This window comes from Misgurnus anguillicaudatus, chromosome 1, assembly GCF_027580225.2.
Source record: "Misgurnus anguillicaudatus chromosome 1, ASM2758022v2, whole genome shotgun sequence".
Classification (NCBI taxonomy): Eukaryota; Metazoa; Chordata; class Actinopteri; order Cypriniformes; family Cobitidae; genus Misgurnus; species Misgurnus anguillicaudatus.
The window spans coordinates 30,123,254-30,140,624 of NC_073337.2; the positions used below are offsets into that span (position 1 = coordinate 30,123,254).

The 17,371-nt window shown below is 43.3% G+C and overlaps 1 protein-coding gene and 1 pseudogene across 3 annotated transcripts; both read left to right on the forward strand.

The window, feature by feature from the left end:
- The window catches only part of LOC129431932 (uncharacterized), a 496,207-nt pseudogene that overhangs the window by 178,481 nt on the left and 300,355 nt on the right, over positions 1–17,371 (forward strand).
- LOC129438521 (uncharacterized) lies at positions 646–15,878 on the forward strand. Of its 3 annotated transcripts, XM_073869443.1 has the most exons (14): positions 646–1,006; positions 7,152–7,550; positions 7,924–8,065; positions 8,265–8,490; positions 8,590–8,716; positions 9,411–9,709; positions 10,203–10,293; positions 10,837–10,953; positions 11,074–11,149; positions 11,224–11,481; positions 12,000–12,171; positions 15,077–15,225; positions 15,330–15,397; positions 15,536–15,877. In XM_073869443.1, exons 2-14 carry the CDS (start codon positions 7,185–7,187, stop codon positions 15,557–15,559), a joined length of 2,115 nt encoding a protein of 704 aa, XP_073725544.1. In that variant the 5' UTR covers positions 646–1,006; positions 7,152–7,184; the 3' UTR covers positions 15,560–15,877. The 3 variants fall into 3 exon arrangements, with proteins under 3 accessions (XP_073725544.1, XP_073725547.1, XP_073725538.1); XM_073869446.1 differs by lacking the exon at positions 15,077–15,225 and having other exon boundaries at positions 15,536–15,878; XM_073869437.1 differs by having other exon boundaries at positions 15,330–15,876.

The following is a 17,371-nucleotide window of genomic DNA, read 5'->3' on the forward strand; positions in this document are numbered from 1 at the left end:
TTTGACTTTTGTCTATTCAAGTGTAAATTGTATCACAATCACATGTACATTAGTGTGTGTGGGTAGTTTTACAGATGTGGGTTTTCAATACAAATGATCGTCAATAAACCATCCTCACTCTCCTCTAGCTTTATAGTTGCTTAGTGTTTGGTAAAATGAGGATATATTCAATAACGTTTTGGTTTGGTGGGTAAAACTGACACTAAAAATGAAATAAGTGTTCACATTCATCTGTCTTCCTTGTTCAAATGAAGTTTGTCTAAAAATGTATTTTAATTATATCTTTTTACAAAATCTACACTATTCGTGCATAAAAAAACACCTTTGGATTTCCTAAAAAAAAAAAAAAATCATGATGACAAAGATCCCCAAACTATCTTTTTGAAATGTTAATCTACCAACATGATGATACTGTACTGCAGGGATGTCCAGAATTTTTTGTGTGGTGATCTACTTTTAAAATGATAAAGCCGACAAGATCTACCTGCTAAAAAACACAGTTACATTTATTAATGAAAATTTTAAAGCGTATTAGGACTATACTGCATATCTCTACATTGAATTTAAGGCTGTCCCCCCCATTAGACTACATTCTTTTTGAGGAGTTAAAAAAGTCCTTGAGTACATGTCAAGTATTGCTTAAAGTGTGTGTTGCAGGTAAAATTTTTTACGAATTTGTGCAACTTGCTTGTGTGTAATAACCATTTAAACTGTTATCCATTGTATTTTATGTTGTTGGTTATCACAAAACGGAATATAATACGAAAAAGTATAGCATTTTGCAAGATTCTCCTTTCCCGCACACTGCACTGCATGACGTCACGTTGGGGAGAGAAGTTACCAAACCCGCCTTGACAGCATTGAGAGTGACTAGAGTGACGAGTAGACTACAGTATACAGATAGCGCAGATTATAGATAAATAAATAGATAAAGATAGACTAGACAGACTTACAGACAGATAGAATAACATTAGCATAGATAGCTAGCAGCTAGATAGATTAATATGTCACACCCCGGGGCGGACCCAAATAGACTAAAGGGTCACACCCCTCTTAACCCTTCCACCTCGAGGAGTTTCCCAAGACCACCCCAATGACCAGACGGACGAGTATACTATAATTAAAACAAACTTTATTAAATATTTAAAAAGGGAAAAGGGGGAAGGGAAAAAGGGAAATTTAAAACTAATATGGCTCTTCTTTGCCTCCAGGGCCACTTGGGGAAAAGACTGGGGACCGGGGCTCTGGCCCAGCAATCCGTGGCGCGCTCCGCTTCTCCTGGAGGCAGAATCAAACACAGTCAGACCAGGGTAAGTACTCCTTTGCTACTCACAGTACTGGGGGATCCTCGTTCCCACACAGAGCTTCACTGATGCAGGTAGGTAGTTGCCATAAGCACAGCACAGATTTATTCCACAGGTTGCGTTACTCACAGTGCCGGGGGATCCTCGTTCCCACACAGAGCTTCACTGGTTCAGGTAGGTAGTTGCTATAAGCACAGCACAGGTTTATTTCACAGGTTGCATTACTCACAGTGCCGGGGGATCCTCGTTCCCACACAAAGCTTCACTGGTGCAGGTTGGTAGTTGCTATAAGCACAGAACAGATTTATTTCACAGGTTGCGTTACTCACAGTGCCGGGGGATCCTCGTTCCCACACAAAGCTTCACTGGTGCAGGTAGGTAGTTGCTATAAGCACAGAACAGATTTATTTCACAGGTTGCGTTACTCACAGTGCCGGGGGATCCTTGTTCCCACACAAAGCTTCACTGGTGCAGGTAGGTAGTTGCTATAAGCACAGAACAGATTTATTTCACAGGTTGCGTTACTCACAGTGCCGGGGGATCCTCGTTCCCACACAAAGCTTCACTGGTTTCAGGTAGGTAGTTGCTATAAGCACAGAACAGATTTATTTCACAGGTTGCGTTACTCACAGTGCCGGGGGATCCTCGTTCCCACTCAAAGCTTCACTGGTGCAGGTAGGTAGTTGCTATAAGCACAGAACAGGTTTATTTCACAGGTTGCGTTACTCACAGTGCCGGGGGATCCTCGTTCCCACACAAAGCTTCACTGGTGCAGGTAGGTAGTTGCTATAAGCACAGAACAGATTAATTTCACAGGTAGCTTTAATCACAGTGCCGGGGGATCCTCGTTCCCACACAAAGCTTCACTGGTTTCAGGTAGGTAGTTGCTATAAGCACAGAACAGATTTATTTCACAGGTTGCGTTACTCACAGTGCCGGGGGATCCTCGTTCCCACACAAAGCTTCACTGGTTTCAGGTAGGTAGTTGCTATAAGCACAGAACAGTTTTATGTCACAGGTTACGTTACTCACAGTGCCGGGGGATCCTCGTTCCCACACAAAGCTTCACTGGTGCAGGTAGGTAGTTGCTATAAGCACAGAACAGATTTATTTCACAGGTTGCGTTACTCACAGTGCCGGGGGATCCTCGTTCCCACACAAAGCTTCACTGGTGCAGGTAGGTAGTTGCTATAAGCACAGAACAGATTTATTTCACAGGTTGCGTTACTCACAGTGCCGGGGGATCCTCGTTCCCACACAAAGCTTCACTGGTGCAGGTAGGTAGTTGCTATAAGCACAGAACAGATTTATTTCACAGGTTGCGTTACTCACAGTGCCGGGGGATCCTCGTTCCCACACAAAGCTTCACTGGTTTCAGGTAGGTAGTTGCTATAAGCACAGAACAGATTTATTTCACAGGTTGCGTTACTCACAGTGCCGGGGGATCCTCGTTCCCACTCAAAGCTTCACTGGTGCAGGTAGGTAGTTGCTATAAGCACAGAACAGGTTTATTTCACAGGTTGCGTTACTCACAGTGCCGGGGGATCCTTGTTCCCACACAAAGCTTCACTGGTGCAGGTAGGTAGTTGCTATAAGCACAGAACAGATTTATTTCACAGGTTGCGTTACTCACAGTGCCGGGGGATCCTTGTTCCCACACAAAGCTTCACTGGTGCAGGTAGGTAGTTGCTATAAGCACAGAACAGATTTATTTCACAGGTTGCGTTACTCACAGTGCCGGGGGATCCTTGTTCCCACACAAAGCTTCACTGGTGCAGGTAGGTAGTTGCTATAAGCACAGAACAGATTTATTCCACAGGTTGCGTTACTCACAGTGCCGGGGGATCCTCGTTCCCACACAAAGCTTCACTGGTTTCAGGTAGGTAGTTGCTATAAGCACAGAACAGGTTTATTTCACAAGTTGCGTTACTCACAGTGCCGGGGGATCCTCGTTCCCACACAGAGCTTCACTGGTTCAGGTAGGTAGTTGCTATAAGCACAGCACAGGTTATTTCACAGGTTACATTACTCACAGTGCCGGGGGATCCTCGTTCCCACACAGAGCTTCACTGGTTCAGGTAGGTAGTTGCTATAAGCACAGTACAGGTTTAGTTCACAGGTGGCGTTACTCCCAATGCCGGGGGATCCTCGTTCCCACACAGAGCTTCGCTGGTTCAGGTAGGTAGTTGCTATAAGCGCAGCACAGGTTTATTTCACAGGTTGCATTACTCACAGTGCCGGGGGATCCTCGTTCCCACACAAAGCTTCACTGGTGCAGGTTGGTAGTTGCTATAAGCACAGAACAGATTTATTTCACAGGTTGCGTTACTCACAGTGCCGGGGGATCCTCGTTCCCACACAAAGCTTAACTGGTGCAGGTAGGTAGTTGCTATAAGCACAGAACAGATTTATTCCACAGGTTGCGTTACTCACAGTGCCGGGGGATCCTCGTTCCCACACAAAGCTTCACTGGTGCAGGTAGGTAGTTGCTATAAGCACAGAACAGATTTATTTCACAGGTTGCGTTACTCACAGTGCCGGGGGATCCTCGTTCCCACACAAAGCTTCACTGGTTTCAGGTAGGTAGTTGCTATAAGCACAGAACAGATTTATTTCACAGGTTGCGTTACTCACAGTGCCGGGGGATCCTCGTTCCCACTCAAAGCTTCACTGGTGCAGGTAGGTAGTTGCTATAAGCACAGAACAGGTTTATTTCACAGGTTGCGTTACTCACAGTGCCGGGGGATCCTTGTTCCCACACAAAGCTTCACTGGTGCAGGTAGGTAGTTGCTATAAGCACAGAACAGATTTATTTCACAGGTTGCGTTACTCACAGTGCCGGGGGATCCTCGTTCCCACACAAAGCTTCACTGGTTTCAGGTAGGTAGTTGCTATAAGCACAGAACAGATTTATTTCACAGGTTGCGTTACTCACAGTGCCGGGGGATCCTCGTTCCCACACAAAGCTTCACTGGTTTCAGGTAGGTAGTTGCTATAAGCACAGAACAGGTTTATTTCACAGGTTGCGTTACTCACAGTGCCGGGGGATCCTTGTTCCCACACAAAGCTTCACTGGTGCAGGTAGGTAGTTGCTATAAGCACAGAACAGATTTATTTCACAGGTTGCGTTACTCACAGTGCCGGGGGATCCTTGTTCCCACACAAAGCTTCACTGGTGCAGGTAGGTAGTTGCTATAAGCACAGAACAGATTTATTTCACAGGTTGCGTTACTCACAGTGCCGGGGGATCCTCGTTCCCACACAAAGCTTCACTGGTGCAGGTAGGTAGTTGCTATAAGCACAGAACAGGTTTATTTCACAGCTTGCGTTACTCACAGTGCCGGGGGATCCTCGTTCCCACACAAAGCTTCACTGGTGCAGGTAGGTAGTTGCTATAAGCACAGAACAGATTTATTTCACAGGTTGCGTTACTCACAGTGCCGGGGGATCCTCGTTCCCACACAAAGCTTCACTGGTTTCAGGTAGGTAGTTGCTATAAGCACAGAACAGATTTATTTCACAGGTTGCGTTACTCACAGTGCCGGGGGATCCTCGTTCCCACTCAAAGCTTCACTGGTGCAGGTAGGTAGTTGCTATAAGCACAGAACAGGTTTATTTCACAGGTTGCGTTACTCACAGTGCCGGGGGATCCTTGTTCCCACACAAAGCTTCACTGGTGCAGGTAGGTAGTTGCTATAAGCACAGAACAGATTTATTTCACAGGTTGCGTTACTCACAGTGCCGGGGGATCCTCGTTCCCACACAAAGCTTCACTGGTTTAGGTAGGTAGTTGCTATAAGCACAGAACAGATTTATTTCACAGGTTGCGTTACTCACAGTGCCGGGGGATCCTCGTTCCCACACAAAGCTTCACTGGTTTCAGGTAGGTAGTTGCTATAAGCACAGAACAGGTTTATTTCACAGGTTGCGTTACTCACAGTGCCGGGGGATCCTTGTTCCCACACAAAGCTTCACTGGTGCAGGTAGGTAGTTGCTATAAGCACAGAACAGATTTATTTCACAGGTTGCGTTACTCACAGTGCCGGGGGATCCTTGTTCCCACACAAAGCTTCACTGGTGCAGGTAGGTAGTTGCTATAAGCACAGAACAGATTTATTTCACAGGTTGCGTTACTCACAGTGCCGGGGGATCTTTGTTCCCACACAAAGCTTCACTGGTGCAGGTAGGTAGTTGCTATAAGCACAGAACAGATTTATTTCACAGGTTGCGTTACTCACAGTGCCGGGGGATCCTCGTTCCCACACAAAGCTTCACTGGTTTCAAGTAGGTAGTTGCTATAAGCACAGAACAGATTTATTTCACAGGTTGTGTTACTCACAGTGCCGGGGGATCCTCGTTCCCACACAAAGCTTCACTGGTGCAGGTAGGTAGTTGCTATAAGCACAGAACAGATTTATTCCACAGGTTGCGTTACTCACAGTGCTGGGGGATCCTCGTTCCCACACAAAGCTTCACTGGTTTCAGGTAGGTAGTTGCTATAAGCACAGGACAGGTTTATTTCACAGGTTGCGTTACTCACAGTGCCGGGGGATCCTCGTTCCCACACAGAGCTTCACTGGTTCAGGTAGGTAGTTGCTATATACAGTGGATTTCGCTACAGTGTCAGTGTACCGTATTCCTTCGCCCCTCCAGTTTGGCTGTCCGGGCGTCGTAGGGACTAGTGGGTCCGATGACCGGAGCCGAACGCTTCCCAAACTCCCCCTCCTTCTTCCACGACCGGGGTCACGAGCTGGGGCGAACTTTCGTCGGGGCTCCGTTCACCACAAGCTTCTGTTGAAGAGGTCAGTACACACACCGTTACGACCCACAATCCGCACGGTACACGCTTGATACTACTCACTGTGTTTTACCACTGTCTGTTCTGTGTACAAACGAAGCTCTCGTTGTCACACCCCGGGCACCGGGCTTGGTTTTCTCTCTCTCTGTAGGACTCAGGCCACAATGGATGTCGTCATCTCGTGACTCGTCGGAGGCTCGGCGGTTTGAACGCTACAAGCACAGCATACACACAGCAAGTAAAGCGTAAACACCATCAATCAGTGAAACTCACCCACAGCACTCTTATACAATTTCACGTGAATTTTATATCGTCCTTGCCACCTGACTACGACGACCTCGAGAGGATGGTTGGGCAACAACTGGATCACAATTGAGGGAGAGATATGTGATATTCACAGGCCCGGCGTGTTGGTTATCACTCCCCTGGCTCACCTGCACTTCCTTTTTTCCCACAGGGCCACTGGCTTACTGGTGAACGGTGCTTCGTCCGTGCTTCCGGTCAACCCGCGGCTCACCCACGCTTTCCTCTCCAGTGGGGCCAGGGACCTCAAGAAACACAAAAAGCACACACCAGGACAACTCTTCATACAAGTTATGTACAGATAAGTACCACAGCGGTTACTCACGCTTTGTTGCCAATAACCTCTGTTCACTGCGCTCTTGATGGCTCTGTGTCCACTCTTTCTCACTGGAACTCCACAATATTCCTTCGTCAGCTGATTGTCTCTTCCTCTCTTCCCCAGGAGAGCGATCCGACCAGCGTGGTCCGTCTGCAAAGCAGCAACACAGCGTACACAAAGTATACCACCAGCACCCCGTTTGAAGTCTTCAAAGGTGTTTTTATACACTGACTCTTCTCCTTGTCAGCCTATTAGCAACCGCTGTGTAAATTATCCCCACCTGCGCGCAATCAGGCTTAATTTTGACTTTGGGGAAACCCCGGAAATGAAATGTGGAAGACGGGTTCCGCCCGTCGTCGGTTCAACCAAGGATGTGGAAGACGGGTTCCGCCCGTCGTTGGTTCAAAACATCACCTGTGACAAATAGATATAAATATAAAGTAAGTGAGGTAGATTGACAATGGTGAACTACTGTGTTTGTGCTGGGTGTAAAAACTCCACCCAAACGGGACACCGGGTCCATGGCTTCCCTATGAAGGACAAGGCAACGCTCAGACAGTGGGTACAATTTGTTTGTGTTAGGCGGGCAAATTTTTCAATGACATCTGTCACCAAAAACTCGAAGATCTGCAGCGCGCATTTCACGGAGGAGGATTACGACCAAGGGGATATCAGGATGGTTTCTCTTGGGCTGAAGAAGCTGAGGCAGGTACAGCTTATTCCGACCGCCGTGCCGTCTGTGCACACACACCTCTCTGCCTGCCCTGCCCCAAGACCGAGAACCACTAACATCGGTGTCGCCCGCCGCAAGCGAGAGCTGGCTACGGTAAGCTTCATGCTAATGTTTACGTTAGCTAGCCCTGTGTATTACATACCGTGTTTCCTCTCCACTACAGTCATGATCAGTCTGACACCAGAAAAGCACATTTCGTGATTAATGAATATGAACCAAAATAAAAGTGGAGTGTCCAGAAGCTTGTCATATTTATCTAGTTAGCGCCTAGATATATTTAGCTAGATAGCGCCCTGGCTATAGTCTTTGGATCACTGGTTATAATCAAGCGACGTTCTCAACAGTGTGCGTCTGTGTTTGATTTTGAGTAAGATTTGAAGTGGATGGAAATTTACAATTACGATTTTCTTTCATATGTATTTAACCGTGATCGTGTTGCTGACCATTTTGGATTTCTTTGCGCAAGATGTTGACAGATGGCTCGACGCAGGAGACCGCGGACAGTGTCGGTGGTACGATAGACGACCCCTTGCCCGACCCCTTGCCCACCTCCTCCACTTGTGCCACAGGAACACAATGCAATTTGAAGCCCTCTGGAATGTCTCACGGTAAATTTTGGGTATTTATGGGATGATTCAGTGTTTGAGTAGTTGATATGCTGTCTAAAACATATGTTGACAAATTCAATGCATGCAGGATATTTCCATACACGTTGATGAAATTAAAACATAGCCTACTCCAAAACATAGCCTCTTAGATTTGTCATGATTGTCATATGTGTGGGTATGTTTACTGCCTCTGCCAAAGCTGTGCAGGTGAACCTAAAGCCCAAGATGGTCAGTGTGGGGACTCAAACGGCTTTCAGGATGCAGACCTCCACACCCCTCACTAGTCCTGAACAAAGTGATGAAGAAGAGGATCCCTCTGTCATCATCAGTGATGCATCATGGGTGCCAGAAGACCAGATGTCTGACGAGGATGAGGAGGAATTGTGTGAGGAGGAGCCATCTGAAACTTGTCACCCCCACCAAAAGTTAAATAATTTAAAACCAACATACACCAACTTTGAATTTTCATTTTTGAGTATCTGGTAGTTTAAATGACAGCCCCTCCTCCTCCTTTTTTCGTTTAGTGGCATTGATAAATTCATTGTTTGTAAAGCGGAACTCATGGCCCTGTTTGCCATCTGCCCGGCCTGTTGTGAGAAGTCTGACAGTGAAATCGTGCAGCAGGGAGGAACATTCATCAAAATAGAGCAGGTAAGGTTTTTTTTTAATAAATTTAGATTAAAATAATTATTTCTTACTCCGATAATGTCATCATGTTCTGCTTGCTAGATTTCCTATGCAGGGTAATCTCATGTGTGTTTCCATTTACACCAGTGGTGGCTGGTGACTTCTTTTTTAAGGGCGCTCGATGCGAAGTTCGTCACATGTATGTAGCCCGTCATGTGTGTGGTTCGTAATTTCAAAATATGTGTTCTGCGCTTTGAGCGATCGTGTGTGCATCACGTGTCCTTGCAAAATAAGTGCCTGCTGCAGACGCATCTAAAGGGTTTATGATAAAAGAGACGCCCACGTTTGCCAGATACTCGCATAATCTCATATGTAATCAGAGTTTACTGTTAAGGGAGTGTCTTGCATGTATTTTGTGAACGTGAGTGTCTCTTTTATCATAAACGGTTTTGATGCGTCTGCACTCTGCAGCAGGCACTTATTTTGACAAAACACGTGATGCACACAGGATCAGTCCACGCGCAGGACACACATTTTTGGAAAAGGGAACCACACACATGATACACAGAACACTTATTTTGAATCAGCGCCCCTCGAATGAGTCATCACGAGCCGCCACAGATTGACACCAAGAAACATTTGACCAGTAGTGTACAATACTTACTCTTTATTGAATCCTGATGTACTGTTCATTTGTATTTTACTTTTACATATTTAGGTCTGTGCATCATGTGGTTACAAGCGTTTCTGGCAAAACCAGCCGATCCTACACAGGAATATGCCAGCCTGCAACCTCCTTTTAAGTGGGGCCATTCATTTTAGTGGATGTTTGGCCTCCCAGACATTACGAATGATGACCCTGTTTGGCCTTCAGTGCATCAGCGTGAGCACCTTCTTTCGACATCAGCGCCATTACACGATCCCTGTCATCATTCAGGCCTGGCAGAACGATCAGGCCAAGACTCTGAGCGACCTCAGGGCAATGGATGGAGGCCTAGTTGTTGCTGGTGACTGCAGGTAAAGCAGAATTGTTTATAGGGCTGCACGATAAATTGCATGTGAAACCACGCGCATCACGTCAGTAATGCCAGTTCCTTGATTAGTATTAAATCACCAACAGCTGTTTTCAGATTGTGCAATATTAACTGGACAGAGCCGTAGTTCTCTGACAAGCTGGGCCATATTGCATACATATCACAGGCAATACGTCCCCGATAATTAATGCAAAATTGCACCAATTGTCAGTGAACTACGGCTCTGTGTAGTTAAAGCTGCTCCATCTGAAAACAGCTGTTGGCGATTTAATACTAATCAAGGAACCGGCATTACTGACGAGATGTGCGTGACAAACGCATGCGATTTATCATGCAACCCTAATTGTTTATTCTATGGGATTTCCTAATTTTACATACAACCTGGATTCTATATTGCAGGTGGAATGGTGGATTGTCTTTACAGACATTGGTTAATAAAAACTGGAAATATAATTCTAATTTGTAATTATCCCCAGGTCAGATTCACCAGGGCACTCTGCAAAGTATGGCTCCTACTCACTGATAGAGGAGAGAGTGAACAAGGTGGTGGATGTCCAACTTGTTCAGGTAAGCCTGATGTTATACGACAAAGAAATTAAAGGAGTAGTTCACCCAAAAATGAAAATCCTGTCATCATTCACTCACTTTCATGTTGTTACAAACCTGTATAAATGTCTATGTTCTGATGAAAACAAAGGAAGATATTTTGAGAAATGTTTGTAATCAAACCATTCGTGGACTACATTTACTTCCATAGTATTATTTTTTCCTACTATGGAAGTAAATGGGGTCCATAGACGATTTGGTTACAAACATTTCTCAAAATATCTTCCTTCATGTTTATCAAAACAAAAACATTTATGTGGGTTTGTAACTACATGAAAGTGAGTAAATGATGACAGCATTTTCATTTTTGAGTGAACTATCCCTTTAAGTCTGTGGACTTCAACTTATATAGCACTTGTCCACTAGTACAACTACGCATAGGGCTTTATCATGTCTTTCCTAACTTTGAGTCCTGTACAGTGTATTATAATGCTTTGATCAGCAAACCTCTGGTTCCATTATCACCACAAACATTCTACACTTCACTGTTCTGTCATGTTTCAGAGCTCCGAGGTCCCCAACAGCTCTTGGTGTGAGCTGGAGGGGCTCAAGCGCAGCATCAACTTGCTGAGGAGGCAGGACCTGCATGTGTCAACCCTTGTCACAGACCGACATCGCCAGGTAAATACAATATAGATGTAGAATGTAGATTGATGAATTGCACTGTGTGTTTGTACTTTTGCTGATGCACTGATGGTCAGACAGTGCAAGCATTCACAAAGTTTTCTTTCTACTCTTTAGGTTGCCAAATGGGTGAGAGAAGAGCTGTGCCCTGAGGGAACACGGCATTATTTTGATGTGTGGCATGTTGGGAAAAGTATGTATCCTTTGTTGGAACCTTGACGCAGTTTTTGTTATTGCATTTCACTTAAAACCATTTGTCTAAACCAGGTCTGGGGAAGGCCTTGGATACAGCCTCAAAAGACAAACATTGTGACCAGCTACAGTTGTGGAGGCCAGCTATAGTAAACCACCTTTACTGGACTGCAGCCTCAACCCCAGATGGCAACCCAGCTGTGATGGAGGCCAAATGGAGAAGCTTGGTCAATCATATCCAGGACATCCACAACCATGATACCCCTGCCTTTTCCAGTTGCGCTCATCCCCCTCTAGAGGGGGAACAACGTGATAAAGAGTGGCTGGAACCAGGTACAGTACACAGTATGTAGTATTATAAAACCAATCGTTGATTCTGATTGGTCAATAGCTGTGCTTTATTCATGATAAAACACGGCTATGACCGCTTCACCCAACGGTACTATTTATCACTGTGCTCTTAGCAACACCCTTGGCAACCACATGTATCAACATAGAGAATGGTTTGTTGTTTTTTATTTGAGCTTTCATGCATATTGCCCATTGGAATGTTGTTTTTCCAGCGTAAGAAATGCTTTTATTGATTAACTTCATGACAGTTGCACTTCTAATTTTTTCTTTACTTTAATATTGGGTGGTAAACATTTTATAAAACCACGTCGTGACTAACAATGCCCTTCAGCCATTACTTATTTACGATACAGCACAGCCTCTCATACCTTATTGCTTACTTATGCATGCTCTATAATTCCTATGCAGGATAATTTCGTGTGTTTCCATTGAAAACAAAAAACTGTCTATCTATCTGTCTATTAATCTGTCTGTCTGCATACATATCTTGTTTTTTGCAGGCTCAATGGGAGCAATAAAACTGGAAAGCATTGTCACAAAGACTTCCTTACTGAAGGATGTGAAACAGCTGTCTCCACAGCACCAGACTTTCTCCCTTGAAGCCTTCCACTCCCTCATCCTACACTTCGCACCCAAGCACACTGGATTTTCATACCTGGGCATGTATAGCAGGTCAGTGCTATGCAATGGAATAAATAATGCAGTATTTTATCATACATACCCAACATTTTTGTTTCAAACAGGGAACTACACTAACCTTTTCCACTGGTGGCACTTGCGCTACCAACTTTTTCAGTTACTGGCGCAAAATATGATTTGGTTGCACATATTTTTTCAAGTTATATTAAGGCGCTCTGGATAATAATGAACAATAATGAAACTGTATTGCATACAGCAGTGGCGAACCGTGGGTACTTCAGCTGGGCCTTCAAAATATGCAATGAAGTGCAAATGCCCCTCCATCCATAATACTAGGCTATTCGTATTTTCGTTAAATCATACAGTGAACGTGTAAAATATCTGAGCACGCAAAGTTATATTACAGAATGGGCATGTCTGCCTTTAAATGCAGTTTTAAAGTTTAAAATTACTTTAATCTAACTGATAAACACAAATACAGATTCTGCTGCTCTGTAATGACAGGGGCTCTGTAAATTTGCATTTAACAAGCTTAAATTATGTTCTTTAATTTATATTTTATTTTTGGAAATATATATATAGCTGTCGGATACCTTGTTAATCTTTTTCATAAAGGGAAATATAGCACCCTGCGTTCTCAGTGCACTTCCTTGTGGCTTATAACTGTTGTTATAAGATATCCAGGGCTCGCAAAATCGCTAGCCCGAGCCCCCAGGTCCCGGGGCTATTGCGAATTCTTGTCGGGCTACCAAAATGTATCTCCGCCCTGCCCATCGGGTATATCGAGGTAAAAAATATTTTTCGCGTTCTCTCAGATTTAGTTAGGAAATTATATTGTATGTAATTCGGCGTTGTCTGTCAGTCATTACTATCCTCACGTAACAAGTGAAACTGTCAGGAAGTAAAAGTATAATTAAACCCATTATTTTTCTCGTGTTCGCGTCATATGCACAGGCTCCTCTGCACGCGCTTCTCCCAGCTGTGCTCTTCACGAGTACGCGCTTAAGTAATTTCGTTTTTACCTCAGCCCTATCAAGCTAGCCACAACGTCAATCACGTTTTCCGCCATTTACCTCAACCACTCTCACCGCAGAGATTCGGGCCATTAGACTGTATTAATATTAACGGTCTATGATCTTCGTCTTTGGTGTTTTACGGCAGCTCGCATCCAGTTTGTTGCATGATTAGGACTTCATGAAGGCTTACAATGTTTTGTTTTTTGCCCGCCCACTTGAAATCAAAACGTGATTGGTCGATTTGCCCGTCACTCTCCACACCAAAACACATAGCTTGGCCTTCCTTGGGATTCTTGAAGTCCTAACCAATGAATGAGCCAGCTAACCGGGCCTTAATAGAGACGGACGATTCTGATTGGATTAGATGTTTTCATGACATGAACATGACAGTAAGCTTAACGTTAGAACATAGATGAGAGAAAATATATAACATGTATTGTATTGAATTGAATTAAATAGAAATTAAAAAATGTAAAAACATATTTTTATTGAATATTATTTATTTGTATTATTATAATAAAAAATCTTTTTATACATTTTTTTAGGCCTTCTCTGAAGGCGTAGAAGGCCCTGAAGGTTCCCCACTGGCATACAGATATGCTTTTTATTTTACTTGCCATCTTTTAAACCACATGCCTTCTTGTTTTCTTAAACGTTGCAGTGTTTCCTTCCCACAGATCTGAAATTTACTTGTGGTGGTAGCCGGTGAAAAGGGCAATTATTACCCACTGACAAATAATGGTCTACTAGTCTATACATGTGACGAAGAACTAATAATGTGTGACACAACACAATACTTTGATTTATTGAAAATTAATGTAAATTTCACATTATATTTCATCAATCTAACCACCCCAAACTTTCTTTGCCATTAACAAAGCTGACACTGTTTGTCAAAGCACCACGAAAACACTTACTGTTTTTAGACTGATATATGAAGCAATTAGACCCCAATTGATCAAACTCAATATAATACAATACTATGTATAGTATATTAATAGACAGTGCAGGTCTATAGATTATAAATGTGACTGATGTTATAATGGTAATAATTTCTATTAGATAGAGCAGAAGCAGTAAAAGTGCCAATCTTTCTATTTCTCTCTTGCCGATTTAAAAAGCTTAATCCCCTCATTATTTCAGATTTAAAAGTCTACTTGCTGTCCCGGTGACAGACTTTACATTGCTTTGCTCTTTTAGTGCAATTGGCTTGACATTAGCATTGCTTTTTGCTACAATCTCTGTCCAAACTTAATATGGATATGGTTTTAGAAAAGATATGGTTTATTAATAATAAGATTATTAAAAACATGTGAGAAAGAAAATGCAGCGCGTGGTCGTAACAAGAACCATCGCCATAGAAACCGAAGCCACGCTGAAACTTCACTCGAGCTTTAGCGCGGTAGCGCTCATGGCCGTTTTCCGATCGACTCGGGTTATAAACACAACATTAATCAGACTTGGGACCCAAAGTAATTAAACTAGGACCTAACCGGACCCGACAGACCATTTAAAATATAAACCCGGAACCATACGGGTCCCGCGTCCTCAGTGAAGAAAGACCTCTGCTCAAGTTCAGAAACATGGAAGACACTGCGCTTGCGTCGCGTCGCACCAAATTCATTGAGAAACAGCTGAGCACGCAAACGCACACTGATAGGGAGAGACACGACGTGCTTTCACGCAAAATGAACCTGTTGATGGCTCAGAGCACGTTATAAAACGTATTCTTAAAATCCACATTTCTGTTTTAATAAATGCTCATAGTAAATCATAGCATATTGTCTAAAACATTAGGTAGCACATTTGCGACCCATTAAAAATTAGGGTCGCAACGGCAGTTCAAAAGGTCGCATATGCGACCATTTTGGTCGCAGTGTAGCTCCCTGTTCAAAGGTGTTTTAAAATTTGTTATACCGTAGGCTTCTCTTAGCATCACTACATTATAACTTCAATGCAATCAGAGAGACAGCACGAAGAAGTGATGGAATGGAGAAGTTTTGCGTGTGCTACCCACGGTTTAGAAAAGGTGCCTATGTAGTGCGTCCCATCAAAGAGAAGGCGTCATATGGTAATCCGTGTCATGCAGTTTTATCATATTTTGACATAGCGAATGAGACTGATCAGAGACAGCAATCTTTATAGAGTATTTTATCATCATTATTATGTCTGCAGGTTATGCAAGATCATTAATCGAGGCCCTTCGGGAGAGCTACATACAATCACCAAAGGCTCTTCAAGAGGTTAGCGCCAATCTGTCAGCCTGTGCACCCGCCCCCATCTCCAAATCATTTGAACAAATTCCTAAGGAGGAGGCCATCAGCCTCTATCTAGACCAGCAGTCACGCTACAACAAATCTAATTAACTTTTTTTTTACCAGACAGGTCCAATCACTTACTTGTAAGTATTTATTATACATGTATTTGTGTGTGTGAGAGAGAGCAAACCATCAGCTGACCCGCAGGTAAGACCACACTCTTGCAAGGTAATTTTATGTAGATTTTTCATGCCTTACTCTTGACTCTTTTCAGAAGTGTTTATTTTATCAGGACCTCCAACTGGTCTCTCTCTTTTGTAATGTACTGTTATTACTAATAAACTAATAAACTGTTTTTATTGAAATTCACATGTTTTGTGTATTGTTACATTTTAAGGCTGGATAAGCGATCACAACAGAACAAGCATGACTTAAATCTTTTACAAAGTAACACGTAATTTTATTAATGTTGTACATGCCAATATGGTTTTTATTCATTTTCATCCAAACGAGGCCATTGAAAGCCATTATAGATCTCATCACCACTTTGAAATTGTTGCCTGACAGCTGAAACCAGACAGGAGGGTAGAGGCTTCCTTATATGCCTGCCAAGAACTCCATATGCCCAGCGTATAGCCTGCCTGTATGCAGTGTACCGGTATTGCCTAGAGAGTATTTTGGAAAAATGTTTATTGTCTATACAACACATCTCTAGTCATCTATAACTGTTTTAGTTGGTTCATAAGACTTAGTGTAAAAAGTAAACAAACAATTAACATACTCGTGCGTGCTGGCTTGAAGGGGACCATAATCCTGCCTGAAATTGGTGTAAGCTATCTTCAGCACAAACGGATTCAGGCAGCATGCGTCAAATCCTGGATGCTGAGTGAGGCACGTCACATTTGGTCGCAGTGTAAGGTTCTCGACCAGCGACCAAAAGGCACTCACTTCCCTACAGCACATGCTTTCCAACGCAGTTTCCATGGGACGGCATCGCCCACACAAGCACCTGCCAATCACACCGACAGACACGCGGCGGGGGTTTATTTTCACCGGAGGAACAGATAAACGCTTAGCAACTCCCATAAAGCTAGCATGATGCATTACCAGTACTACGACACTATCGATGCGTCCGAAACCGCCTACTTCCATACTATATAGTAGGCAATGTAGTGCTTTTTGCATACTATATAGTATGGTAGTAATCGATTTCGGACGCAGCATATGACAAATACTACCGGTAAGTTACTTATCTGAACTAACGTCATGCTTACTGCCAATAGATATAAAGAAAACATAGATTTTTTTTACTCGGTGCTATTTAATGAAAGTAAAAAAAATATGTGTTGTTATTCTGCACTGCTGCTCGTAGACTAGCTCCAGTATTCATTGCTGCGTTGCTAAATAATAACAGCTCACCAGGGTAGGGTTGCACCAGTCGTTCGTAAGTTCTTACTTAAACTGGGACGTAAAGTCCAAACTAGAGGCTTAGTAACTACTAGCTAGTTTATAACTAACTCTTTACTTAATTCGGTTGCACCATTTGTTCTTAAGGCAGAACGTAGCTAGTAGGTCGTAAGCTCTCCGTAAAGTATTGCGTTGTCGCATAGAATGACGTCTATTTTTCTTAACCCAATCACAAGCCTTATAATGGGTAAACAGGAAATAGTCTGAACAGTACGTAATTTCAAACTCATTTTTGTCTCGCCTAAAATGAAAGTTAAAAAAGACGTTAAAGCAAACGTTATCGAACTCAAAACATTACACTTTTAATTAAAATATCTATCCCACACATGGAGGAGAAAATAAACAGTAAGAAATTTTAAATCTTATTTTAATTGATGGATACACAGAAAATTAAACAGTTCTTGAAAACTCGTTGACGAATTTGCGGCTCTTTATAATTTATACGAGCTCATCGATGTAATATAATCTGTCTGACATCTTATTCCAAGCGTT